Source organism: Sapajus apella, unplaced genomic scaffold, assembly GCF_009761245.1.
Source record: "Sapajus apella isolate SASKATOON/1434 unplaced genomic scaffold, GSC_monkey_1.0 scaffold19, whole genome shotgun sequence".
Taxonomy (NCBI): domain Eukaryota; kingdom Metazoa; phylum Chordata; class Mammalia; order Primates; family Cebidae; genus Sapajus; species Sapajus apella.
Window position 1 is genome coordinate 2,281,198 of NW_022436959.1, and position 27,164 is coordinate 2,308,361.

The 27,164-nt window shown below is 37.5% G+C and overlaps 2 protein-coding genes across 4 annotated transcripts in view; one reads left to right on the forward strand and one right to left on the reverse strand.

The window, feature by feature from the left end:
* HERPUD2 (HERPUD family member 2) overlaps positions 1-27,164 on the forward strand; it is a 49,525-nt gene that overhangs the window by 13,485 nt on the left and 8,876 nt on the right. Inside the window, exons 2-4 of one of the 3 annotated variants that reach the window (XM_032286809.1) lie at positions 5,574-5,651; positions 8,448-8,561; positions 11,109-11,263. In XM_032286809.1, coding sequence (XP_032142700.1) covers positions 5,574-5,651; positions 8,448-8,561; positions 11,109-11,263 — 347 coding nt within the window. The remainder of the gene's footprint in view (positions 1-5,573; positions 5,652-8,447; positions 8,562-11,108; positions 11,264-27,164) is intronic. The other 2 variants (XM_032286810.1, XM_032286811.1) reach the window with 2 other exon arrangements.
* Positions 17,994-27,164, reverse strand: part of LOC116557602 (60S ribosomal protein L29-like) — a 9,827-nt gene continuing 656 nt past the window's right edge. The window contains exon 2 of the mRNA XM_032287153.1: positions 17,994-18,525. Coding sequence (XP_032143044.1) covers positions 18,043-18,525 — 483 coding nt within the window. The 3' untranslated portion in view covers positions 17,994-18,042. The remainder of the gene's footprint in view (positions 18,526-27,164) is intronic.

Here is a 27,164-nt window from a genome sequence, read left to right on the forward strand (position 1 = left end):
TCTCCAAGTCGGTATAAAACAGTTTTGGACTCATAACACCTCAATTAGCAAATCTGCATTTAGCATATAATCTGTGAGGCACAGTAATGGGCTATGGGAACACAGTGATGAGCAAGATGGCTATGGACCCTTTGTTCTTGGCACTTTTATTTAAGGAAAAAAACACATGTTGACATAATTACAGGTTGTGGTTTGTGTTATGACGGAGATAAACAGGGTGTGTGAGAGGGCATACTCTACTGTAGATTTGTAAGTCGAGGAAGACCTCGCTGAGGAGGTGATTTTAAAACTGAGATCTAAAAGGTGATTAAGAGTCAGGTATACAAGAGCTGAGAGAGAATACTGCAGGCAGGAAATCTGAATTGGGAAAGAACTTGGGATCTAAGTGAATACCAGCTCGGCTAGTGAGAAAGGAGGAAAGAATGCTATCAGGGGAATTTGGAGAGAGACAGAAGCCAGATCTGGCCATGGAAAGGATTCAATTAAATCCATTGTAGTGGGAATCCATCAGAGAATCACAGGATTGATCTAAGTTTTTTTGTTTGTTTATTTTGTTGTTTTTGTTTTTTGTTTCTTTGAGATAGGATCTTTCTCTGTAACCCAGACTGGAGTGCAGTGGAACTGATCATAGCTCACTGCAGCCTCGAACTCCTGAGCTCAAGTGATCCTCTTACCTCAGCCTCCCAAGTAGTTGGAGCTACAAGCATGCCCTATTACACCTGGCTGCATTAAAAAATTTTTTTGAGGAGATGGGGTCTTGCTATGTTGCCCAGGCTGATCTTGAACTCCTGGGATCAAGCAGTACTTCTGCCTCGGCCTCCCAAAGTTCTGGATTGCAGGTGTGAGCCACCATGCCTGGCTGATTTAAGTTTTTCTTTTTCTTTTTCTTTTTTTTCTTGAGATGGAGTCTTGCTCTGTTGTTCAGGCTGGTGTGCAGTGGCCTGATCTCGGCTCACTGCAATCTCTGCCTCCCGGCTTCCAGCGATTCTCTTGCGTAGCTGGGACTACAGGTATGTGCCACCACGCCCAGCTAATTTTTATATTTTTGAGTAGAGATGGGGTTTCACCATATTGGCCATGCTGGTCTTGAACTCCTGACTTTGGCCTGCCTTGGCCTCTCAAAGTGCTGTGATTACAGGCATGAGCCACTGTGCTCGGCCCAGTTTTTTCCTTTCTGTTGAATTACTCGTACTGGCATACAAACACATTATTTCTCTCTTGAAGAAACAAAAGCACACAATAATATACACCAAAAGCCAGACCCTCACTTGATCCCATTTCCCTTCTAGCTATTGTCCTATTTCTTCCTTTAAGTGTAGCACTTTTATCAGTTATATATATTTGCTATCTCTATGTGTCTCTCCTTTTCTTTTGAATCAGTTCCAATTAGGTTTTTATCCTGCTACACCACTAAGATTACTTTTATCAATGTCATTAATGGTCTTCTTGTTGCAGGATACTGTGGGGAAATATAGAGATAAATAGAATAATATGAAGGGAGGACACTATGCATAGTAACAAAAGCCTAGAAACGCTCAAATATTCATTAACAAACTATAGTACTTTCCTATAATGGAGCATTATGCATTTGTTAAAAAGTATGAAGAAGATATTTTTATGCTGCTAAGCAGTGGTATCTCTGATTTATTAAGTGAGAAAACAAGATGCAATAGAAAGTGTATTGTACTACTTTTTATGTAAGAAAAGGAGGAAAATAGGAATGTGTGTTTTCAGCTTTGTTATGTTGTAAAGCATTGTAAGGCTAATCCAAAATCATAGAGGGGATAAGGACAGAACTAAAACCTCTTTGAATGTACCTTATTTATAGTTTTTACCTTATCATCATTTTTTGTTATATATAATTATAAAAAAATCCCTAAATGGAAACACAAGAATTAAAAAATGTCAGGATGGTGACACAGTTCCAAGAATTATTATTTCAAGTAACTTTGAAACACTGTATTTTGACTGTGTATCCCTAGTGGCTTATATTCTAAGGACAGAGAAGATCAGTAAGAAATCTTAAACTTAGTTCATTATTGTTAATAGCAATCTTGTTATTGTTGTTTTGAGATTACATGTAGTAGGCTAAAACAAATAGGTACATTTGCTAATGGCATGTATTTATTAGTGTCATTAGCAAGAAAGATTTTCAGAGTGAGAGAAGATACAAATAAAATGAGTGAATACTGTTTAATTTAATGGGAAATATCAAAATGAACTCAGGATTTAAATTTCTGTTTATAAAAATGTGTATTTTCTAGCTCTGCTTACTGAAGAAGTAACGACAAATAAAAGTCAGTATTCCTAGCTCCCAGATTTTGGTCTTCAGATACCATTTCCCATTAAAATGAGTCATGGATCCTGGAGCAGTGGCTGAAGACAGGTCTGGGGCCTGAAATATGTAAGATGAACTTCTGGGGCATTTTGTCCCTGACAGCAGGGAAGCTACTATTAGAGATGACAGAGATCATGTTAAAATGATGCAGGAGCCACCTAGCAGGAACTCCTACTGGTCAAAAATGGTGCAATTTGAGGTCTCCCTTATTAAAAGCCCTCTTGTCAAAGAAAAAGGAATTGGAATCTGATCAGCCCTTTAGAGCTAACTACATTGTACAGGAACTATAGGAACATGCTGTACAGTACCAGGAGGATACAGTTTGCCTAATCAGACTGGAAAGTTCTATGAGACAAATAATTTCTTCAACAAATAAATAGCATGGGAAAAATTTTTAAAAACTAGAAATTGTTAAAAGATTAAAAGAGGCATAACAGCCAAAATCTCTGTGTGAACCTTGTTTGGATTCTGATTCAAACTGTATTTAAAAGACATTTTTGGGCAAGTGGGCAGAGTTGGGCTGTACTGGATATTACATATTAAGGAATTATTATTTGTTGAATGTGGTAACATGGTTATCATATAACTTACTAAATCTGTACAGGTTAAAAGAAGTGATGTGTAGTATTGCTTTAAAATACAGTACTCAGCTGGGTGGAGTGGCATATATCTGAGTCCCAGCTACTCCAGAGGCTGAGGCAGGAGGATTATTTGAGCCCAGGAGATCGGGGCTGCAGTATGTACCATGATCGCACCTGTGAATAGCCACTGCACTTCAGTCTAGAAAACAGAGTGAGATCCTGTCTATATATATTTTTTTAAAGGTTAAAGTACAGTATTCTCTTTAAAGAAAAAATTGAGGGATGGGTGAGAGCACAATAGCAGAATATTGGTAGTTGTTGAAGCTGGGTACTTGGGAGTTCTTGAAGATGGTACCCGGGGGTTCATTTTATTCCCTCCACTGTATGTATGTTTGATAATTTTTATAAAGGAAAAAAATTCATAAGAAGAGACTGATGTCCTTTATATAGAGTGATGATATGACATAAAAGTATTAATTAAATGTTTGGTCTGGTAAAAAAGCGACAGTTTATGATGACTGTAATACTTATTGAAAAAACTTCTTTAGGTTCCAATTGTAATCAGTACATTATAGAGATTTATAAAGCATTATTAGATAATTCATTTTGGCTAGGAATTAAATAATTGATTATATACTTAGCATTCAACTTTACGGTCATAAAGTTTGCCATTCAGTGCCTATAAGGATATAGGAAAAAAACAAACTTAGTTTCTCCTATAATGCTCTCACAACGCTCAATACAGAATACTTCTGTAATGTCTAGTCACCAAAATACGTGGGGATTTCTCTCCAACAACAAGCAGTTCTGCAGATAATTCTCCAGTGGACACCAGCTGAATGTCCTTTTAATTCAGTTCTGACACTATCTACCTGGACATAGATTCTACAGGTTGAGGGCTCAATCCCAAAAGACTGCCCCCCTTCATATGTGGTCCCAAGCACAGGTTGTGGGCTGTGTTTTTGACCAACTGGTTATAAATTGAGGTTCCTGTGACCCCCCTCCTGGGATTCAATTAATTTGCTAGTGCAGCTCACGGAACTCAAGGAAACATGTTGCTTATATTTGCGCACTTATAAAGGATATTATTACAAAGGATACAAATGGAAGAGAGATGCAGAGGACAAGGTCTGGGAGAAAGGACTTAGAGCTTCCGTGCCCTTTCTGGGCCCATCCACTCTGGAGGAACTTCAACTTACTCCACTATTCTGGAGCCCTCAGAACTCAGTCCTTTTGGGTTTTCGTTAGGTAGGCATGATTGATTAAATAATTGGCCATTGGTTTATCAACTCAACCTTAAGCAACTCTCCCTCTCTGGAGATTGGAGGTGGGGGTGGGACTGAAAATTCCAACCTTCTAATCTTTGGTTGGTTCTCCTGGCAGCCAGCCACCGTCCTGAGGCAACGTAGGGGATCCCAGCAGCATTGATCTTATTAGCACGCAAAAGATACTCATCTTTCTGAAGATTCCAAGGATTTTAGGAGCTGTTCAGCAGGAAGCAGCGTGAAAACCAAATACATTTTATAGTACCACAGTGCTCCACTCTATATATATATATATGTTGTAAGACTTAGATATTTTTAAAAACCTTCTGTGCATTGTATTTGATTATTCATATATAGGAGTTTGTACATGTGAATTTGAGGAATGGCACACTCCAAAATGCTTCCAGGAGAAACTGGAGTATGTGTAATGTTAAGTATCTTGGAAGGATAGCTATGCCTTTTGTGTGTAAGGATGCCTGAACCACAGATCTTAGTATGATAGTTTCTGTTATGGCTACTTTTAATATAAGAAGACCCTTTTGTAGTAGCCATGGTGAGTCTTAAAAATTGTTGTAGTTGTGGCTTGGATTTGGCATATTTAACAGTTGTTGATATAGCTAGTATTTGCTTTGATAAAATTCAAAGAACATTGACTTGTTTTGCAGTTATGAAATAGGCCTTATGTGGAATATGTGCAAATGCTTTAATTTTAAATAATTTTATATTCTGGATGCACATAGAGATGGTGTCTGACTCTCCATGCACTTGTGTTGATTTTTCTTTAGTCTTGTGTTTTTGAAAAACATACAAAGGTATTTGGGAGAGTGGCAGGAATAATAACTAGAATAGTAAGTAAATTTATAACTAAATCTAAATGGCTCTTGAATTAAAACCAATAAATGGTTCTGCATGATATTAGTAAAGAACAAGATGAGTCTTATGTATCATTTAGATGAAAAATTGACAAAATAAGGCAAAATAATTCTGATGACCTCGAAATTGTATGCTACTATTGACGCTTAATATAAGGCCATTTTCTCATTTATATAGTCTTGAAGATTTTTTAATGATAGTCATATATGCATTGCATTATGCTTGAAAAGACAGACTTCCAATTTACCTACATTTCCCCCCTACTTAGGTTTTTTTAAATGTATTAATTAATCTGTATTTTATTGTAGCTACAATAGATACGCTACCATTTGCTGAACTCCTCAATGTTTTTTCTTAAGTAGAATTTGGAAAATGAAAAATTCTTAAATTGTGTCAATTTTCTGTTTACATGTGCCTAAAGGGAGTTTTATTTTACCCATAATTAGGCATGTTATTCCCAACCTTCAATTTGTATAATTAGAAAAGTTGAATTCTTGTCTTTGTCCCATTTCTTAGTTGACGAAGGATCAAAGATTGGTGTATTCGGGCAGACTGCTTCCCGATCATCTGCAGCTGAAAGACATTCTCAGAAAAGTAAGCTTTTCTACCACTATTTGATACCAGATACATTCAGAATGTGAGAGGAGATATGTTCTGAAGTTTTATTCAACCAGTTTAGGTTTTAGATACTTAAAATCGATCCCTTTGGGTAACATAAGTGAAGATAAATTAGAAAGTAACATGATAGTTTCTTATTAGTTTACGTAACAGTTCTGTATATCCATCTGATAGCTAAGTCTGAAGTAGGATTATGTATTTGTGTTCAGGTATTTGTCATTTTTTTTGTAAGAAAATGCTGTTGACGTCGTTAGTGCAAGAGGAGAATGTTAGTAGTGGTGATGGATTTTCATTGATAACAATCTTTCGTCTAAATTTCCTTTTAGCCAGTTGCATAATATTTTTATACAAATTGCTTGAGTTGGGAGTTTAATTTCAGGAGGAAATTAACTGGTCCATCAGTTAGCAAACTTTGTGGGTGCCCAGAGCTAAAATATATTTCAATACAGTTTTTTCAATAAAATCAGCCTGAAGGCTAGTTATTTTAGTGGTAGCTTTTAGCTCATGTTCATTTGTGGAATTTATACTTATAGAGCTTTTCAGCATTTGAAATATTGCTTTTTGTTGGTGAGTATAGCAGAATTGAATAGCTTCTATGTTTTGCCTTAGATCTTTGACTTAACTATTGTTGTGGTTATTCCTTATCTAATTTAGAAGATCTGTATCTTCTCCTGTATGTTTTATGATCACCTGTGGAAAACTTTAAAAAATATTAGTATTTTCCTTCTGCTTAGACAGTTGACATTTTAGCTTTGCCAATGTAACTTCTTGCTGTTATTTTAATTACATAGTTTCAAATTGCTAACATAGTGTAATACCCATTCCCCCAAAAATAGTGGAATTAATGCAGCAGATTATTATTTTTTCTTTCTTTCCTCTCTTTTTTAAACAAGTTTTTAGAGCTATTTTAGGTTCATAGCAAAATTGAACAGAAGGTACAGCAATTTCTCATACATTCCCTGACCCCACATAGTCACAGCCTGCCCCACTGTCAGCATCCCACACCAAAGTGGTACATTTGTTACAATCAGTGAGCCTACGATGACATACATTATCACCCAAAGTCTGTAGTTTATATTAGGGTTCACTCTTGGTGTACATTCTATGGGTTTTGGCAAATATGTAATGACATGTCTCCACCAGCATAGTGTCTTTCAGAATAGCCCTAAAAACCTCTGTGTTCTGGCTATTTTTTTTTCTTGTTTCTATGCTGGTGCTCAGAACTAAAATATATTTCAATATAGTCCTTTCTGCTATGTGTTCTTTGAAATACAGATATATTAGATATTTTGCCCCAAAGATAGCTTAAATTTGCACATGAAGACTTTTGAAAGATTTTTGCTGTCAGAAATGGTTTCAGGCCAGACAACTTAAAATAAAAAACTGCTTCAGTCAAAGAACTATTGTGCGCCCATGTAAAACATTTTGAGTAGTAAGTTTATATTTTGAATAGTTCTTTCAATTGTTTTTGTTAAAGTTAGTGTACCCTTTTTTCAGTTTAAATGCTGCCATTAGCTTTACCTATTTAGTATAAAATGTGTTATAGAAACATTCCCAAGATAAATTCTGTGAATTAATTGTGATTAATAATGACCTTTTGAAGCTAGGTTTCTAAGGATCAACGTCTTATACTTGTATGCTTTTTAATATTCTGTATTCAGAAGCTAAGGGGGACATTGTAAATTAGGAGTGTTTTCAACCTGCTTTGCTAGGTTTACCTTCTGTTGTGCTGTCTTTGAAACCTTTCTTTAGCATTCTATCCCTTAGTAACTTCTTCCTCCAAACTTCTAAAGCAGTTAAGGTTGGGCTTCTCAGTTTCATGCAAAAGACTGTTCTCTATGTTTCTGTAATTGTGCTGTAGTGTACTAGTCTAATGTCTTAACAATATCATGAGCCTCTTTAAGGAAGGGCCTTGTACCCTTACTTGAATTTGCCTTCAAATTAAGTACAATTATAGGTTCATGGTAGGCAAGTGATACATTCATAGTTTCTAGTAGCTTTGTTTCCCTTTCTCACCATTTGGGTATCTTTCTTCCTACTCCTTTTCCTTTGTTATTTGGTTCTTTTTTTTTTTTTTTTAATTGCTAACTCACCCTTCATTGTTCTCTGTCCTCCTTTATTCCTTCTTTACTTTTCCCATCTTACTAGCTTTATGTCTAAGTATATGCTCATAATCTCACTGAGCTAAAATGCCAACCCTAATCGTTATTTAGAATATTTTTCTTCAGTCCTATCTGTAGGTTTATAGAAAAACATGAGATATTTACAGAATATAGTTTAAATGTATGCTTTATATCTGCATATAGGTGTTATAGATAAAAATAGTTTTTGACTCAAAAAAGAGTAAAAAAAATCAACTTTGCTAAAATTAAGGCAAATGAGATTATGATGAAGTTGAGTTTCTTTTATAGTTGCCAAGTCTCAAGTGATGGAAATATGTAAACTGTACAAAGTTTAAGGTGCTAGATGTTTTTGTGCTGAAATGATAGATTGTGCTGATACAACTTTAACAACATTGTTTGCTTTAAGACTGCTTCGTATGCAAAATAATTTTTTAATACAGCAATTGCAGAATATTTAGATCATTTTCCAAACATGGAGAAAATACTGAATTCAGAAGGGTCCCAAATAAAATGACAAACTTACCTTCAAATCACTAATAGAATAGGTAGGCTAGAAAGGGACCTACGTTTTAAGTATTTCAGTTTACTGACTTTTTGAACTGTACAGCTTCTAGTACTACCCTTTAAATGTAATCTTCTTTAATTTTAGCAAGATGAGTATCATATGGTTCATCTAGTATGTACTTCTCGGACTCCTCCCAGTTCTCCAAAATCCAGCACCAATAGAGAAAGTCGTGAAGCATTGGCATCCAGCAGCAATTCTGTGAGTTGTTTTGGGAGGAGTAAACGCTGAAGTTTTCTGATTATTATTATTATTATTATCTGCCTCTAAAAAATGAAAAACGATTGGAGCTTGTGGATTTTGAGATTGTGTTTTGAATTAAAGTTAGGCATTTTGTAAAATTTACCGTTTTGAAAGGTCTAATACCCAGTGTTATCCCTTGAAGTCTATTCAACATGAGTTATAATTTGCGTATGGCAGGTCAGTAATAGATTTAATTTTCAAATATTTAATTACTGGAGTACTCAGAAAACAGAATTATGTTTATGGTTATATAATATAAACTCTTAGGCCAATGATGTTTCAGAAATATGTAAGGTATTTAAAGTAGTATATTTGATTCAAGGTGGATTAGATTGTTTAAAATTTAAGTACCCTAAATCTTCTTGAAGTAGATGGGTTGGTCAAGGATTTTGTTTTTAGAATGACTGGATTTGCGCATACATTCCACCTGCTGGGGGAGGAAATACTTAATGTACTAATGTCTTTCCAACTTGGGTATTCATTCCTCCATCCTTATTTTTCCATCTGCCTAAAATTGTTTTGGAAATGTTTTGTAGTAGTCAGTCTTCTCAATTTAGACATTTTCAACACATTTCAAAGACATTGTTCCCAATCCAAAAATTGTGTTATTTTTGATTTCCCTTAAGAGCTTTCTGTGACACCTTTGCGGGTGTGAGGATTGGATGAGTGGAAGCTTGCTTTCAACTTCTTGAGCAGGCAGGGAACTTTTATACTGCTAAGTATGCTTTCCTTTTTAAAAATCCAGCCAAAGCTTGAAAGAGGGCATGAGTGACAGGGTTGGGAACTAGTTGATTGCTCTCTCCATAGATACCAGTTAACTGCTGCTTCAAGAAACTAGCTCCCACAATTGCTGTATTTCATTAGTATTCCCTTAATGGTAAGTATTTTCTAGTACCAGTCATGGGAAATTAGCTTATATTAAACTAAATCAAATATGCTTTATCAAAACACCCAAGGATCTTTATATGTTTTCTGCCTCGGCATGGAAAGCCACAGACATTGGCATTGGCACAGAGTATTTTTTTGTAGTCGATGGACACAGTTGCATTGCTCCAATTTTTGTTGGGAAAGAACCCTCTGACTTTGGCTTGTCCAGTGGGTTCCTCAGCCATGATTTTGTGTCATTAGCGTGTGTATTTGTTTTTTTCAGTGTTACGAAAGTCTGAAAAGTATCAAAGGAATGTTAAGTTGAATTCACCTTAATTTTTCATGGCTCAGAAATTTCAAGGGATTTAAATGTTTTAAAGATCTAATCATAAAATAATTACCTAATAAGGTCAGAAATCATTAGTTCTAGAGAAATTAGGTTGTGCTGCCAAATGACTAGGCTTTTCTTCTAATAGTTATATTAATGAACACCATATTATGATGGCCCATTTAATGAGAAATCTTGCTGAAAAAGAAGCCTTTCCCAGTTTCTATTCCTAAGAATCAGACTCCTTAGTAAGATATTTGTTGTCTATTGTGTGTGAAGTAACATTTTAAAGAAAGTTTTTGTTAGTTTTACAAAAGACTGGTATGCTTTGGACCTTTCACATGGCAGGACTTAGTGGAAGACTTGCAAAAAGACATCCTGTTAATAAGAAGGCAGTACAGGTCAAATACAATTTAACAAATAAAATAATACTATATCTAGCTTTTCAAAGTGGAAGAACCGTCATTTATGTAAAATGTAATTATGTTTTAAATGTACATGAAACACTTGACAAACTGTTTTCAAACAAACTGGGATGGTCTTCAGGGAGTTATATTGTTTAAAGGTTACTGAATCCATGAGTTACTGACATCATTTGAGCATGAGAATAAAAAAATCCTGATTAACACCTTGATTCTAGTAGTTCATTTTCTAGAAAAGCAGTATTTGTTGGTGATTTCTATAAATTAATAGAATTTTAGAACTGAAAGGAATCTTGAAAATTTAGTCCAATCTCATTTTCTGTAGGAAAGTGGAGACTCTGAGAGGTTAAGTGAACCTTTAAGCTTATACTTGTCAATGTCAGAGGTAACACTAGGTTTTAGATGTTTTGATTTTTAGCCTGTTTCTCATTATTTTAAACCAATGTGCTACCAATAGCATGTTATAAAGTACTTGGAACATAGTAACTGTTTAAATGACTCAGTAATTAGTACCATTTATTGAGCGCTTTCTATGTGTTAGGCATCATGAAAGGAGTTTTGCATGCATTAATTTAATCATGCGAAAAGAGCTTTTTATGCATTAGTTTAATCCTCAGAATTTAATATGCTGTTTATATATATATTGTTATTATTCTCCTCAGCCATTTCTAGTTGAAAAAATGAAATACTGTAATTTAATTAAGTAGTTTTGATAAGTTTTGACTTATCAAAATTAAAATATCTATTATGCTGGACACAAGATTTAAAACAGCAAATTTCTGAAATTTAGTTATTTTACAGAGGGATTTCATGAATACATTTTTAGTAATGTGCCTGTAATTTTGTAAAGAACTAAATCTCCTTTTAAAAATTACATTTTGTTTGTAGAGTTCAGATCATTCAGGATCAACAACTCCATCATCCAGTCAAGAAACCTCGTCCTTAGCTGCGAGTTCTTCCTCGGAAGGATTGAGGCAGCGTACCCTTCCACAAGTACAAACTGACCCAGCACAGAGTCACCAGTTTCCATATGTAATGCAAGGGTAAGTGAAATTGTGGTAGCTATGGAACATGATTGGGATCCCCTAAAAATGAATTGCTTTTGATTTTCACCTTAGCCTCTTTGCAATAATTAAAGGACATTTTACCTGTATTCATATACTTGATTTTATATTTTGAGAACTAGAGGGTTAAGAAGAGCACTGCTTTTGAAACTTGGCTACACATTAGAATCATGTAGGGCAGTTCTTTCAAATCTTGAATGTTTGTATTAATCACTTGGAGATCTTGTTGAGCTGCAGGTTTGTATTCAGTAGGTATGATGGGACCTGAGAATCTGCATTTCTAATAAGCTCCCAATTGATGCTGATGCTTCTGATACTTGGACCACATTTTGAATAGCAAGGATCTAGGTAATTTTTTTTTTTTTTTTTTTTTTTTTTTTACTCAGCCTCACTATAGACCTACTCAGTTAGTCTTCAGGGGAGTGTGGCTGAGTGAAGGTATACTTGGAAGAGTACAGAGCCCAGCAAACTCTTTTTAAAAGTTCCATAAGTGTTTCTGATCAACTTGGTAACAACTGTGCTAGAGTAAAACCATGATATATTATAGGGATATGCTAACCCCTGCATGTTATCCAGAATCTTTGTTGTTTTGAGAGTCCTATAAAGCAGTTTTCTCAAGAAGCTTGCTATAGCCACCCTGTATTTAGCAATTATAGCAGGCCGCTTGGGTTAGGCGATTCCAGAGGAAATACAGCCACAGGTAAAGCAGCTCAGAGAGTAGGATCTTGGAGAACATGGTTTGGACTACGGTTGTGTCTGAAAACAGAAATGTTTTACTGGAGTACTACTATTTTTTATTTTGAAGTAAAGGAAACTTGAGTAGCAGGTAGTGATAATCTTTCTGTGTTGCATATCAGGTCATGGGGCTGCAGTGTGTGGCACTGCTCTAGCTATTTTGAAATTTACAACATTGTTGCTAACTATAGTCAGCCTACTCTGCTATATTTATAACCCATTCACCAATCTCTCTTCCCCTCACCACCTCACCCCCACCACTCCCAGCACCCTTCCTAGACACTTGTATCTATCAATCTACTCTACCTCCATGAGATGAACTTATTTAGCTTCCATATATGAATGAGTAGTGTAAATTGGAAAAAAACCCCTTAGATTTTAACTTAGCAATTACGTTACCTGCCCAATGTAATACTATATTGCAAAGATTATGTTACAGAAGTATATATATTGATATATAAGGTTGTTTAAATTGCATTGTTAGGGACAAATGCAGATTTTATACATGTATATATGTATGCCTGTATATATAATCCTATGTTTTAAAACACTTATTTCTGGCCGAGTGTGCTGGCTCACGCCTGTAATCCCAGCACTTTGGGAGCCCGAGGTGGGTGGATCACCTGAGGTCAGGAGTTTGAGACCGGCCTGGCCAACATGGTGAAATCCTATCCCTACCAAAAATACAAAAATTAGCTGGGCGTCATGGTGCATGCCTATAATCCCAGCAACTTGGGAGGCTGAGGCAGGAGAATCAGTTGAACCTGGGAGGTAGAGATTGCAGTGAACTAAGATTGCACCACTGCACTTCAGCGTGGGCAACAGAGTGAGATTCCATCTCAAAACAAACAACAACAACAACAACAACAACAACAAAACCCACACAAAACCCACAAAAATTAGCTGGGCATGGTAGTGTATGCCTGTAATACCAGCTGTTCGGTTAGTTGAAGCATGAGAATCACTTGGACCCAGGAGGTAGAGGTTGCAGTCAGGCAAGATCGTGCCACTGCACTGCAGCCTGGGCAACAGAGCATGACTCTGTCTTTAAAAACAAAACAAAAAAAAGTTTGGTCAAATTTGACAATGAAGCCATCCAATCCTGAACTTTTCTTTGTTGGGAGATTTTTTTTTTTAATTACTGATTCAATCTTATTACTCATTATTGGTCTGTTCAGGTTTTCTGTTTCTTCTTGATTCAATCATGGCAGGCTGTGTATGTCTAATAATTTATCCATTTTCTCTAGGTTTTCTAGTGTATTAGTGTATAGTTGTTCATAATAACTTGATGTTTTTTTTTTGTATTTTTGTGGTATTAGTTGTAATGTTTCCTTTTTCATTTCTGACTTCATTTATTTGGGTCTTCTTTTTTTCATTGGTTACCTTAACCACTACCTTGGTTAACCAAGGTAGTGGTTTATTGATTTGTTCTTTTCAAAAATCCAAGTTTTAATTTTGTTGATCCTTTGTATTGTTTTTCTTTTTCAGTCTATCCTGATCTTTATTATTTCTTTCCCTCTACTAATTTTGGGTTAGGTTATTCTTGGTTTTCTAGTTTGTTAAGCTGTATTGTTGGATTGTTTATTTGAAATATTTCTATTTTTTTGATGTGGGCATTTATTAGTATAAACTTCTCAGCACTGCTTTTGTCATATTCCATAGGTTTTGGTATATTGTTTTTTGACTTTTATTTGTTTCAAGAACTTTTCGTTGTTGTTTTAGAGACAGTTTCACTCTGTTAACCAGGCTGGAGTGTGGTGGTGTGATCCTAGCTCACTGCAGAACTCCTGGGCTGAAACGATTGTCCTGCCTCAGCCTCCTGAGTAGCTGGGATTATAGGCACATGTCCCCACACCTGGCTTCAAGAACATTTTTGATTTCCTCCTTAATTTTTTCCTTGACCCATTTAATTTCCATGTATTTTGTACGGTTTCCAAAGTTTTCTTTGTTACTGATTTTTTTTTTTTCTTTTTTTGAGACAGAATCTTGTTCTGTCACCCAGGTTGGAGTGCAGTGGCTCAATTTCGGCTCACTGTAACCTCTGCTTCCTGGGTTCAAGCAGTTACTCTGCCTCAGCCTCCCGAGCAGCTGGGATTATATGTGTGTGCCACCCCGCCTGGCTAATTTTTGTATTTTTAGTAGAGACTTACTAATTTCTAGTGTCATTCCATTGTGGTCAGAAAAGATACTTGATAGATTTTGAATTTAAAAAATTTGTTGATTTTTAAAAGTTTTTAAAATTTATAATGAGAAGAGTGTGTATTCTTACCTATTTCATCCAACAGGTTATGCCCATTTGGTCTAAAGTGCAGTTTGAATCCAGTGTTTCTTTTTTCTTTTTTTTTTTTTCTGAGACAAAGTTTCGCTCTTGTTACCCAGGCTGGAGTGCAATGGCACGATCTCGGCTCACCGCAACCTCCACCTCCTGGTTCAGGCAATTCTCCTGCCTCAGCCTCCTGAGTAGCTGGGATTACAGGCACGCGCCACCATGCCCTGCTAATTTTTTATATTTTTAGTAGAGACGGGGTTTCACCATGTTGACTAGGATGGTCTCGATCTCTTGACCTCGTGATCCACCCGCCTCGGCCTCCCATGAATCCAGTGTTTCTATGTTAATTTTCTGTCTAGATGATCTGTGTAATACTGAGAATTGGGTGTTGATGTCCCTAGCGCTTACTGTATTGGATTCTGTCCCTCCCTTTAGGTCTGATTATGTTTGCTTGATAGAACTGAGTGGTCTGGTGTTGGGATCATATATGTTTAGAAAAAGATATGTTATATCTTTTTGTTGAGTTCATCTTTTTATCAGTTTATAATGACCTTGTTGTTATTATTTTTAAATTAAAGTCTGTTTAATCTGTTATAAGGATAGATGTTCTTGTTTGCTTTTGATTTTTGTTCACTTGGAATATCTTTTTCTATCACTTACTTTCAGTCTGTCTTTACAAATGAGATGAATTTCTTGTAGGCAGCATATAGTTGGATCATTTAAAAAAATTTATTCAGCCTTCTGTATCTTTTAAGTGGAAAGTTTAATTCATTTATATTCAGAGTTATTATTGATATGACAGGCTTATTCCTGTCATTTTAGTAATTGATTTCTGGTTTTTGAGTAGCGTTTCTTCCTTTGTTTCTCTCATATTATTTTTCATTGTGGTTGGTTTTTTTCTATAGTGGTAACATTTAAATCTTTTCTCTTTTTTATTTGTGTATTTGCTCTACCAGTGGGTTTATACTTTGATGTGTTTTCATGGTGGTAGATATTTATCTTTTGCTACTAGGTATAGGGCTCTCTTAGTTATTTCTTGAAGGGTCAGCCTGGTGGTGATAGATTCCTTCAGCTTTTGCTTGTTTGAGAAAGACTTTATTTCTCCTTCATTTATGAAGAATAACTTTGCTGGGTATAGTATCATCCTATTCTCTCCTGGCCTGCAAGGTTTCTTTGAGAAATCTGCTTGTAGTCTGCTGGGGATTCTAAGCATCTAAGTGACTAGATGCTTTTCTCTTGTTTTTAGAATTCTGTCTTTGCCTTTGATGTTTGATTGTAATGTGCTGTGGAGAATACCTTTTTCAAGTGTGTCTATTTGGGGATTGCTGGGCAAGGTGTCAGAGCCCTGGCACCAGGAAGTGGTCAACTCATGGGTTGATAAAAAGAATTTACTGACAACAGTTAAGTTTGAAAAAGGAAAGTTTATTAGAAAGGAAGAACTCTGCAAAAGGGTACAGCAGGGTGCCTCAGTGAGAGGACAGTGCACTGTGGTGGATTTTCCTTAGGAGCATTTATAGGCCTTAGGATGGTAGCTTAGGGTTATAACACTATTTTCAGCATGGGATATATAGAAATTTTAGTTACAAAAATTGAAAGAGGACTGGAATCAGATGCCAACTTCAGATACTATGGAGGTTTGATTACCTCTAAATTCCCCAGATAAGGAGTTTTGCCTCTGGATGGCCTATTTGGTGGTTGCCAGGTAGTCTTTGCTCCGTTCTAAATTGCTCAGATAAGAAGTTTTTGTCTCCGGGTCTGTTGAGTGGCCACCAGGTGACTTTCACTCTCCTTAGGTACTTTTTAATGATATCTATGTCTTTGGTAAATTTCTTATTTATATCCTGAATTGTTTTTCAGATTTTTAAATATTGTTTATCTGAAACCTCTTATATTGAGCTTCTTTAATGTCAGTATTTTGAATTCATTTTCTGGATTTCACAAATTTGTTTTTCACGGGAATCCATTGCTGGAGAATTACATTCTTTTGGAAGTGTCATATCTACCTGCTTTTTCATGTTTTTTTTTCTTTCCTTATGTTGAAATCTGTGCATGTGGTGTAACAGTCCCTTCTTTAGTTTTTTTAATTTGCTCCTGTAGAATGGCACTTCTTCCTAAAGATGTGTCTGTGGTGTTGTTTGGGTAGGCCACTTTGGCTTTGATTCTGTATGTATACCATAGTGTGGTCTCTGTATGAATTTTGTCAGGAACAGTGTCAGTAGTGTCTGATTTCCTCAGTGTCTTCGTGTGCAGTTTTTAGTGGAGGCTGTGGTGAAGTTTTGCTGGGGACAGGGGTGTCAGGTGGGTCAATCTTTAGGCCCCAGTGATGGCAATGGGAGGCTGAGCATGCCTGTCCTTGGGCCCTGGTGTGGCATATGCTGGCACCAGTGTTAGCTCGTCCAGGTGGGTCAATTCTTATGGGGGGTGTCTCCAGCCAGCATGTTTGGATGCCATCAGTGACAGTGATGGGCTGGGCAGTTTGGCATGTCATCAGGCCCCTAAGCAGTGGATATGCCATGGATTATGGCAGTAGTAGTGGTGGGACAAACTTTTAGCTCCCAAGTGGTCTGTGGTGGTGTTGATTATGACTGCAGTGGGTTGGGTGGGCCAGTTCCCAAGCCCACACGTGGTGCATGCACATGGGTATCTGCCGTGGTAGTAGTGGCAGATTGGGTCCTCAGGCCTCTGGGAGGGGTACTCAGGTGCCAACAGTTGTGGATGGTGCAGTCCACAGCGCCTGGATGGCATGCTCAGCCACTGGAGGTGGGTGGAACTGGGCTAGGCTGGCCTGACCTCAGGCCCCCTGGTGGTTGTGCAGCTGCTGGTTCTGGTAGGCGAGAATGGAATGATCCCCAGACTCCCAGCACAGTGGTCAGGAGATGCACTGCAGCCTGTTACTGGGAGGGCTGGGTTGCTTTCAGTAACAACAACCATAAACTGGGAGGGGGAGCGGTACATATTGGCTCCAGATGGTGGCTGCAAGCTGGTAGCCTGTCCCCAGGGTGCTCATAAATGCACTGTAGTGCCATTTACAGGAGTGGGGTTGCTGACAACGTCTTGCTCTTTGGCCCAAGATACATCAGCTAGCAGCACCACCTGGGAATGTCCAGGGGATGTCAGTGAGGCTTCAGAGATGTGAGATGCAGGGCTTCTTGGGCCCCAGGGCAGGATGCAGCCTGCTGGGCGTTAGACTCTGAAAATGGTACCTTACTGTAGCTACTTAGGAGGTGTGCGGGACCCATTGTGAACTCCCCTTGAGCAGTGCGTTTGCATGGTCTCCAGGCAGCTCGCTGTTAGTCTTGGGGCCCATGTGCGTTAAAGGTCTTTCTTGTGGCTAGGATTACAGGAGTGTGCAGTGGGAATGTAGACTGCTGGGGGTCCCCGCTTAACCTTTCCCTGTGCTGGGGAGGCTCTGTAGGCTCCCAGCCCATCAAATGCAACAGGTTGTCTTGCTTCCCTCTCTTAACTTGCCTTAGGTGTGTCCTGTCATTTCTCTATTGAATTCCAGTTGTCTTCTTTAGGAGACCTACTGGAAGTGTGATTATCTACTCAATATTTTTGTTCTCTTTTTTGGAAGAGGTGAGTTGCCTCTAGTCAGCCTTCTTGAAGCCCCTCTTAGAACCTCTATTGTCTGACTTTTTTTTTTTTTCCTGCCTCAGGTTTGTTTGTACAAATAGCACAGGAGGACCCCATACAGATGGCAGCCCTGGGGGGGTGGCACCAGTCCTTCTGTCCTCACGTTGGCAGACAGAGATACCTACTCTGAAGCCTTTGTAGGGGCCTGGGCACCTTTGGGAGCCTGAGCTGGAACTGAAGCTGGAGCTGCAGCCTGGGCCTTGGTTTGATCCTTGGCCTTGGCCTTGACCTTTGGCCGGAAGAGCCTGAGCCCCTTGGCAATGCGTGCACGAGCACGCTTCCCAAGCTTGGGGTGAGCAACATAGGCAAGTTGATTGAGCTTGTGGCTGACACCCTTTGGGATCTTGGGCTTAACCTCTTTGGGCTTTATGAGGGCCTTGATGGCGTCGGCATGTGCACTCATGGCCTTGGCATTGTTGGCCTGCATCTTCTTTAGGCCCTTCTTGTTGTGCTTATTGGCAAAGCTCATGTTCCTCAGGAACTTGGGGTCCACCCCCTTAAGAGATTCGTATCTTTGTGATCGGGGTTTCTTGGTACCCTTTCTGTGCCATTTTCGGGACTGGTTGTGTGTGGTGTGGTTCTTGGGAGTTGGCCATGTCTGCACCTAAGCCGCAGTTCCCCTGACTTTTTTTAAACATAAAAATTTCTTGTAGCCTGCCACTCAGAAATAATGATATAAACCAAAAATAAAATTCTCAAGTCCCTCAACCTTCTGAGTGGACCTCTCCTTTTAGCTGGGCACTCCAAAGTTAACCTGAAAAACTGGTTCAGGCTATGATAGGAAGGGAGGGTCAGACATCCCTTTTTATACCCTCCTCCCTTTTGGAATTCAGGAAAAGCTGACCAACATTTAACATCAACACAGACCTTAAGTCTGGTAAGAAACATTTACAGTCTATTCTCCCTGAAGGGTGCCACCTGGAGCTTCATCTGTGTGGTAAAACTGTGGTCTCTACAACTCCTTATAGAAAATCAGACTTCCCTTTCTATTGATAATAATTCTTTCATCCAATTGCCAATAACGTAAAAAAAACCATCTACCTATAACCTGGAAGCCCCCGCTTTGAGTTATCCTGCCTTTCTGGACCAAACCAGTATATATCTTACATGTATTTGATGTTTCATGTCTCCCTAAAATGTATAAAACTAGGGTATGCCCTGACCACCTTGGGCACATGTTCTCAGGATCTCCTGAGGGCTGTGTCACAGGCCATTGGTCACTCATATTTGGCTCAGAATAAATCTCTTCAAATATTTTACACAGTTTGACACTTTTTGTTGACAACAACCATTACTAACATTTTAACAACTATCCTTCTCAACACTTTTCTATGTATACTTTTAAAATAGAAACATACTGTTTATTTTGTAAACTTAAAAAAAATGTGATATAACTTGGACATATTTCCAGATCAAATATAAATCCACAACATTTAAAGTCTGTATGATTATTTATGTAGATTTACTAATTTGTTCACACATCTGTTGGTGGAGAACATATGAGTTGGTTTTGTTGCATAACCTCAAAATCTCAGTGGCTTACAATATATTTTATTTTTCTTGCTCACAGATCTTTTAGTCATTGGTAAAGCTCTGCCTTGGGTTGTAGATTGAGTTCAGATCTGTTTGGAGTTTCTCATTCTCTGCAGATCAGTAATGCCCCAGCACACGTTCTTCTCATGACAAATGACAGGAAAACAAGAGGGCAAGCTAACGATTGAGCACATTTGAAGCCTTCTATCTGTCACATTTACTAATACTGTGTTGGCCAAAGCAAATCACATGGCCACTCTCAACAGCTCAGCAGTATTGAAGCAGGGAGGTATTGCAAAGTTACATCCAGTGCTGTGTTGGTAAATGCTTAACAGCTGCTTTTGCGGGGTGAGGAAAATAAAGCCCTAGATTTGTCATATTTGCTGATTTCTGTGTTGTAAATACTCCCATCATGGCTCAGCAGTCTGCTTTTGTGAGCCAGCATAAACCAGCTTTGCCACTGCATGGTAGGTAGTACAAGTATATGATCCTGTTATAGAAGACTAAAGAATTGGGGCAATCTTTTACCATAAATGTTTGGGTCTGTTTTTTCCCCCACAAAATATTACCATAATCATTATTAAATGTGTGTACTTACATATTAGCAGTTATTATTTTAGGATACATTGTGAGAAGGGCAATTCCTGAGTCAAAGTGTTCTTAAGACTTTTTGAGGATCTTAAAGACTTCTGCAAAATTGCAGTAAAGTTGTACCAGTTACTTTCTCAGTAAACATTAAAGCGCCTGAATATCTTTACTTGTACAGATATGTACTTGCTAATAAATTGGAATGTCCTTATTTTAATTTGAGACGTGATAAAGATGTATTCTTTTTGTTTTATTTGTGAGTTGCTTATTTTGTTGATGTGTTGGTATCTTTAAAAATTCACTTGCCACACTTTAACCAAAAGGATATTAATAACTAATGCTTATTGAACATTAGCAGAAGCAGGCATTGTACTAAGAACTTATATGTGCCTTACTTCACTACATTTTATAGCAACTCTGGTCTAGGCACTGTTTTCTGCCACTTTCGGGTGAGGAGAATGAGACTGAAAGGCTATGCAGCTTGCCTAAGTTCACAGAGATTGTCAGTAGCAGAATTAGAATTCAAATCCATTTTAACTTGGAGGGTGGTATTCTTAACAGTGTTGCTGAAGTGACTATTTTGTCTATCATTTGTTTCAGTATTTTTTCCTAGGTTATCATTTGTATTTTGACTTCATTTGTAATGGTGGTATCCTACCTCAACCCCAATTCAAAATTATTTTCTGGTGAAACCTATCAGTCAGATTTTAAGTATTGGTGACTGTGTGAGCAAATCTATTTGCATGAAGACCCTGTGACTTCATTCAGTAAATGTTTACTTTAGAATCTACTGTGTGCTAGGCACTCAGGAGAGGAAAATGAATTCTGTATTTGGGCTCACTGGAAGTAGGTCAGATAGGTAAATGAATTACCATCTGCTGATGGCCTGTCATGGCCTCAAAAAAAGTGCTGAGGGAGCCTGGAGGAGGGAGGGACTACCTCTGCTTGGATAAGTGTGAAGGGCTTCTGAGGTGTTAACATTTGAGCTGTCTTTAAGGGGGTTAATAGGGAGAACAAAGCAAGTGCTGCAGAGTTTTGAAAAGGATGATTCTGGGAACACAGTGGGGATTCCCTGAGGTTTCTGTGTGGTCACTTGTATGGAGTAGTGGGGGAAGCAAGGCTAATTTAAAAAGTTTTCTGTGAAAGAGTTTGTTCTTGAAGTTTCCAGTTCCTTTCATCTCCTTTTCTCTGTAATTTTAACTTATTAAAACCTATGATGAGTGTCTTTTGGTATAGCTTTCAAGTACATAATTGTGAATGACAGTATTTCTACTTCTTGGTTTTTTTCATAATTTCTATTGTACTCTACCTATTTTATGTGTTGCAGTGAGTTTGCCTTGCTCCCTTTTTTTCTGTGTTTAGTTATTATCCTTCAGTCCTAACTCGTATAGCCTATCCGAAAAGAAAAAAAGAGTTTTTAGAACATCTGTCACCAGCTGTGATTTCCTCTAGCTTGCTTCTTTCAGCTTTTTTCCTCATTGTTACTTTCCTAGGGGCAGAGGGAGAAACCAGGTTTATCATCTTACTCAGTTTTCCTTGCATAAAGAATATGACATTTTCTATGGAGACAGGCATATTATACATTCCGGATAGTTACATTTTTCCCATGTTTCTGCTATTTTATTTTGCTTTTTGCCAAAAAGAGAAGACAACTAATTTAACATTTCATATTTTCTTCCAGTATCCTTTCTTTCTCTCTTTTTCTTTTTTAAATAGATGGGGTCTCGCTCTGTCACCCACGCTGGAGTGTGGTGGTGCCATCATAGCTCACTGCAGCCTTGAACTTTAGGGCTCAAGTGATCCTCCCACCTGAGCTTTCTGAGTAGCTGGGACTACAGACCTGTGCCACCATGCCCAGCTAATTGAAATTTTTTTTTTAAGGGATAGGGCCTTGTTATGTTGCTCAGGCTAGTCTCAAACTTCTGGCTTCAAGTAATCCTCCCCTCTCAGCCTCTCGAGTAACTAGGATTATAGGCTTGAATCACTGGGCCCAGCTCAGTATCCTTTACTTTGCACATGTTTTTATTTAATATACTTTGCAAATGCATTTATTTATTTATTTTGTTATAAAATAAATTTGTAATTTTTACTGTGTTGGCAACCTTCCATGTTTTCATTTAGTGTTGAAGAATTAAGTGGAATTTACAAGTTGCTAGATTAGTTGCTTATAATCAGTACTTTCAATATTTTCTTGATGCTCATATGAAGTAGTTCAACACATATTTATTGTGCCAGATGCTAGAGATATAGTAATAATGGATAAAGGCCATTCCCTGTTCTTAGGACCACAGGGACGAGTCAGAGAGACAGTAGCTTAAACAGGAAATTTATTTTTAAAGCTGTTTTCTAAGAGGGAATACAAGTGAGTGGTACCATGTTAAAAACATATATGTATTTTTGAGCCCAGGAGTTCAGGCCAGTCTGGACAACATACTGACACCCAATCGCTAACAAAATTAAAAAATATAAATATATATATATGAGTTTTATTTCTATGTCTTTTACCACTTGCCCTTTTTAGAGGCAGCCGTTATTAGCTGTTTCCCCTGTATTATTCTAGAGATAAAATGTGCTTACACAAGTATATGTGTATGTGCATGCATATCTACATGCGTGTGTATTTTAACACATAATAGCATACTTTCTATGCAGTAAGTCCTCACTTAACATCATGATAGGTTCTTGGAAACACCAACTTTAAGTGAAACAGTGTTAACAAAACCAACTTTTTCCTCATTAATGTTATAACAAAATGACATTATTCAAGGACCTGTTATACATCGTTTTGTTTAAAGTCAGTTTCCAAGAACCTATTGACAATGAAAGTGAGGACTTATTGTACATACTAGCCTATATCTTGCTTCTTTCATTACATGTATTACAATTGTATTAACAATTAACATGTATTAACATTACATGTATTAACATGTATAACCACATTAATACACAAGAGCTGTCCCATTATTTATATAATATATATATTTTAGTTTTAATTTTTATTTTGTTAGAGATGAGGTCTTAGTATGTTGCCCAGACTGGCCTGAACTCCTGGGCTCAAACAATCCTCCTCCCTGAGCCTCCTGAGTAGTTGGGACTACAGGCAAGTCCAGCTGTCTCATTCTTTATTAATTGCACAGCATTCCATTACATAGATTACTATATTTAATGAACCATTCCCTGTTGATGGATATTTAGGTTCTACAGTCAGTATTTTTATATACTGCTTTTAAAAAATTTTTTTAAATACTTTTTTTATTTTTAAAGAGTTTCTCTTGTTGCTCAGGCTGGAGTGCAATGGAGAGATCTTAGCTTACTGCAACCTCTGCCTCCCCGGTTCAAGCCATTCTCCTGCGCCATTCTCCTGCCTCAGCCTCCCGAGTAGCTGGGATTATAGGCATGCACCACCACGCCCAGCTAATCAAGTATTTTTAGTAGAGGTGGGGTTTCTCCATGTTGGTTAGGCTGGTCTCAAACTCCCGACCTCAGGTGATCCGCCTGCCTTGGCCTTTCGAAGTGCTGGGATTGTTATACTTTTTAAACATTCATAAAGTACAGAAGATATTGTAATGAACTTCAACAATCAATAAACTATCATTGTTCATCTAGTTCCCCTTCCGTTTCCTTTTTTATCCTTGGGCTGGAGTTTAAAACAAAACTTAAGACATTATAATTTTGTCTTTAAACTGAATCTATAATAGATATGGTAGCTATGGGCTCCCACTAATAAGTGAGAAATGTGGTATTTGGTTTTCTGTTCCTGTAGTTTGCTAAGGATAATGGCCTCCAGCTCCATCCATGTTCCTGCAAAAGACATGATCTTATTCTCTTTTATAGCTGCACTGTATATATGTATGGTGTTTATGTACTTTTCTTTATCTAGTCTGTCATTGATGAGCATTTAGGTTGATTCTATGTCTTTGCTGTTGTGAATAGTGCTGCATGAACATTCACGTGCATATTAGAATGATTTTATGTTTCTTTGGGTATATACCCAGTAATGGGATTGCTGGGTCAAATGATAGTTCTGTTTTTAGCTCTTTGAGGAATCACCACTCTGCTTTCCGCAATGGTTGAACTAACTTACACTCCCACCAACAGTGTATAGGTGTTCCCTTTTCTCTGCTACCTTGCGAGCATCTGTTATTTTTTAACTTTTTAATAGTAGTCATTCTGACTGGTGTGAGATGGAATCTCATTATGGTTTTGATTTGCATTTCTGTAATTATCAATGATGTTGAGCTTTTTTTCATTTGCATGTTGGCTGGATGTATGTCTTTTGAAAAGTGTGTGTTTATGTTTTTTGCCCACTTTTTAATGTTTTCCTTTAAAAAAATTGTTTAAGTTCTTTATAGATGCTAGATATTAGACCTTTGTCTGATGTGTAGTTTTCATATGTTTTCTCCCATTCTGTAGAATGTCTGTTTACTCTGCTGATAGTTTCTTTTGCTGTGCAGAAGCTCTTAAGTTTAGTGAGATCCCATTTATCAGTTTTTGCTTTTGTTGCCCTTGCTTTTGGCATCTTTGTCATGAAATCTTTGCCCATTCCTGTGTCCAGAATGTTATCACCTAGGTTGTTTTCTAGGATTTTTATAGTCTTGAGTTTTACATGTAAGTCTTTAAATCGTCTTGAGTTGATTTTCGTATATGATATAAGGAAATTGGGTCCAGTTTCAATCTTGTGCGTATGGCTACCCAGTTATCCCAGCACCATTTATTGAATAGTTTTCCCCATTGCTTGTTTTTGTCAGCTTTATCAAAGATCAGGTGGTTGTAGGTGTGTAACCTTATTTCTGGACTCTCTATTCTGTTCCATTGGTGTGTGTCTGTTTTTATGACAGTACTGTGCTGGTTTGGTTACTGTAGCCCTGCAGTAGTTTGAAGTCCAGTAACATGATGCCTCCATCTTTGTTCCTTTTGCCTAGGATTGCCTTGGCTATGCAGGCTCTTTTTTGGTTCCATATGGATTTTAAAAAGTTTTTTTTTCTAGTTCCGTGAAGAATGTCATTGGCAGTTTGATAGGGATTGGATTGAATCTACAAATTGCTTTGGATCATATGGCCATTTTAATGATATTGATTCTTTTTATTCATGGGCATATAATTTCTTTCCATAGAGCAAAACATTTTTAAAGGTCTTTAATTGTGTAATTGTGTTTTAAAGGCTTATTCAAATTCATACTACCATTAGCAATGAAAAGAGTTAGTCTTTACTTGTCCCTTTTGCCAATAATGGATATTTTTATTCAGTCTTTTCTACCTTGGCAAACAAACTTAAAAAAAGCTGTCTTTGCTTTAATTCGTATTTGGTATCCTAATGATTACTTCTGTTTCTATCACTTCTTTTTTTTTTTTTTTTTTTCTGAGATGGAGTTTTACTCTTGTTGCCAAGGCTGGAGTACAATAGTGCTATCTTGGCTCACTGCAACCTGTGCTTCCCAGGTTCAAGAGATTCTCCTGCCTCAGCCTCCTGAGTAGCTGGAATTACAGGCATGCACCATCACGCCCTGCGAATTTTGTATTTTTAGTAGAGATGGGGGTTTCTCCATGTTGGTCAGGCTGGTCTTGAACTCCTGATCTCAGGTGATCTGCCTGCCTCGGCCTCCCAAAGTGCTGGGATTACAGGCATCAGCCACTGTGCTGGTATGCTAACATTTCTTTCTAAACCATTTCTCTTTAAATTTTGTTTTCAAATATGTTGGATTTTTTCCTGCTTTCTTCTGTTACTTAAGTTAGGAAAGTCCTTCCTACAAAGGGTTGGTAAATAATTCTAGTTTCTTCTAGGTTATTTGTGGTTTAATTCTTAATAGTTTATTTTAATTCTCTTATTTGAATATATAGAATGAGATGAAGCTTTTAAACTCCCTTACTCTACAAATTTGGTAATCTTTTTTCTCAGCACCAAATAACAATTCTCTTTAACTTGTTTAATGATGCATCCTCTAAAACAGATTAAGTTCTTAAGTAATGTGTTTCATTGGATCTATTCCCATATATTTTATTAACAAATTTATAATTTAGCATCAAATCCTTTATTCCTTGTTTCTGGGGAATATCAAATGCATACCACCTTGTCTGAGGGTAATGAACACAACCAAAAATTATAGTATGTCATCTTGGGCCTGGGATGTATTTAGCAATTATATAATCCAGTAGTTTTCTAACTTATTGGAGAAAAAGGGAAGAATACTTTGGGGAGGTTATTTATTTACTTATTTTGGCAACATATTTTCAGTAGTCACCATACATTCTCCTTTTGTTTTGGGCAGCATGCAGTAGGGTGAGGTGGGAAGCCATAACTTTTTTTTTTTTTTTTTTTTGAGACGGAGTTTCGCTCTTGTTACCCAGGCTGGAGTGCAATGGTGCGATCTCGGCTCACCGCAACCTCCGCCCCCTGGGTTCAGGCAATTCTCCTGCCTCAGCCTCCTGAGTAGCTGGGATTACAGGCACGCGCCACCATGCCCAGCTAATTTTTTGTAGTTTTTAGTAGAGACGGGGTTTCACCATGTTGACCAGGATGGTCTCGATCTCTTGACCTCGTGATCCACCTGCCTCGGCCTCCCAAAGTGCTGGGATTACAGGCTTGAGCCACCGCGCCCGGCCCTGCCATAACTTTTTAAAAGTATTTGTTAGTGGCTTCTTTTTCTCCCTTGAGCTTTAAAAACAGTGACAATGTCCAACCTTCCCATTTTAGAGTTGAAGTAACAGATTTATTTGACATTCTTATTAATGGTAGAGATTGGTGGAGATTTACTTTCGGGGGATGGGTTTTTTCATAATGGGGAATACTAATAAAAGTTAAAATATACACATGGATACAATATATTGCTATAATACTTTATTCAGGTAGTTTTATGGATTTGCTCAGAGATGCATCAGCTCCTTGGTATAAATGCTGAGTTGTATAAAACAAATGTTTTTGTAGTACTTCACTGCCTCAGTGGTATGGCTTTCTCTCCAGAGTTGATCACTAACTGACATCTTTTTAAAGGAATAGCTGGGTTGAGGTTTGCTTTTTTTTGAGAAGAGAAGGGCTGTCTGTCATCTGTTGTCCTGTGTCCAAGAGAGTTGAAGTTTTCTCCCCTTTATACAGGACCCTATTTGAAGGGGATATATATATATATAT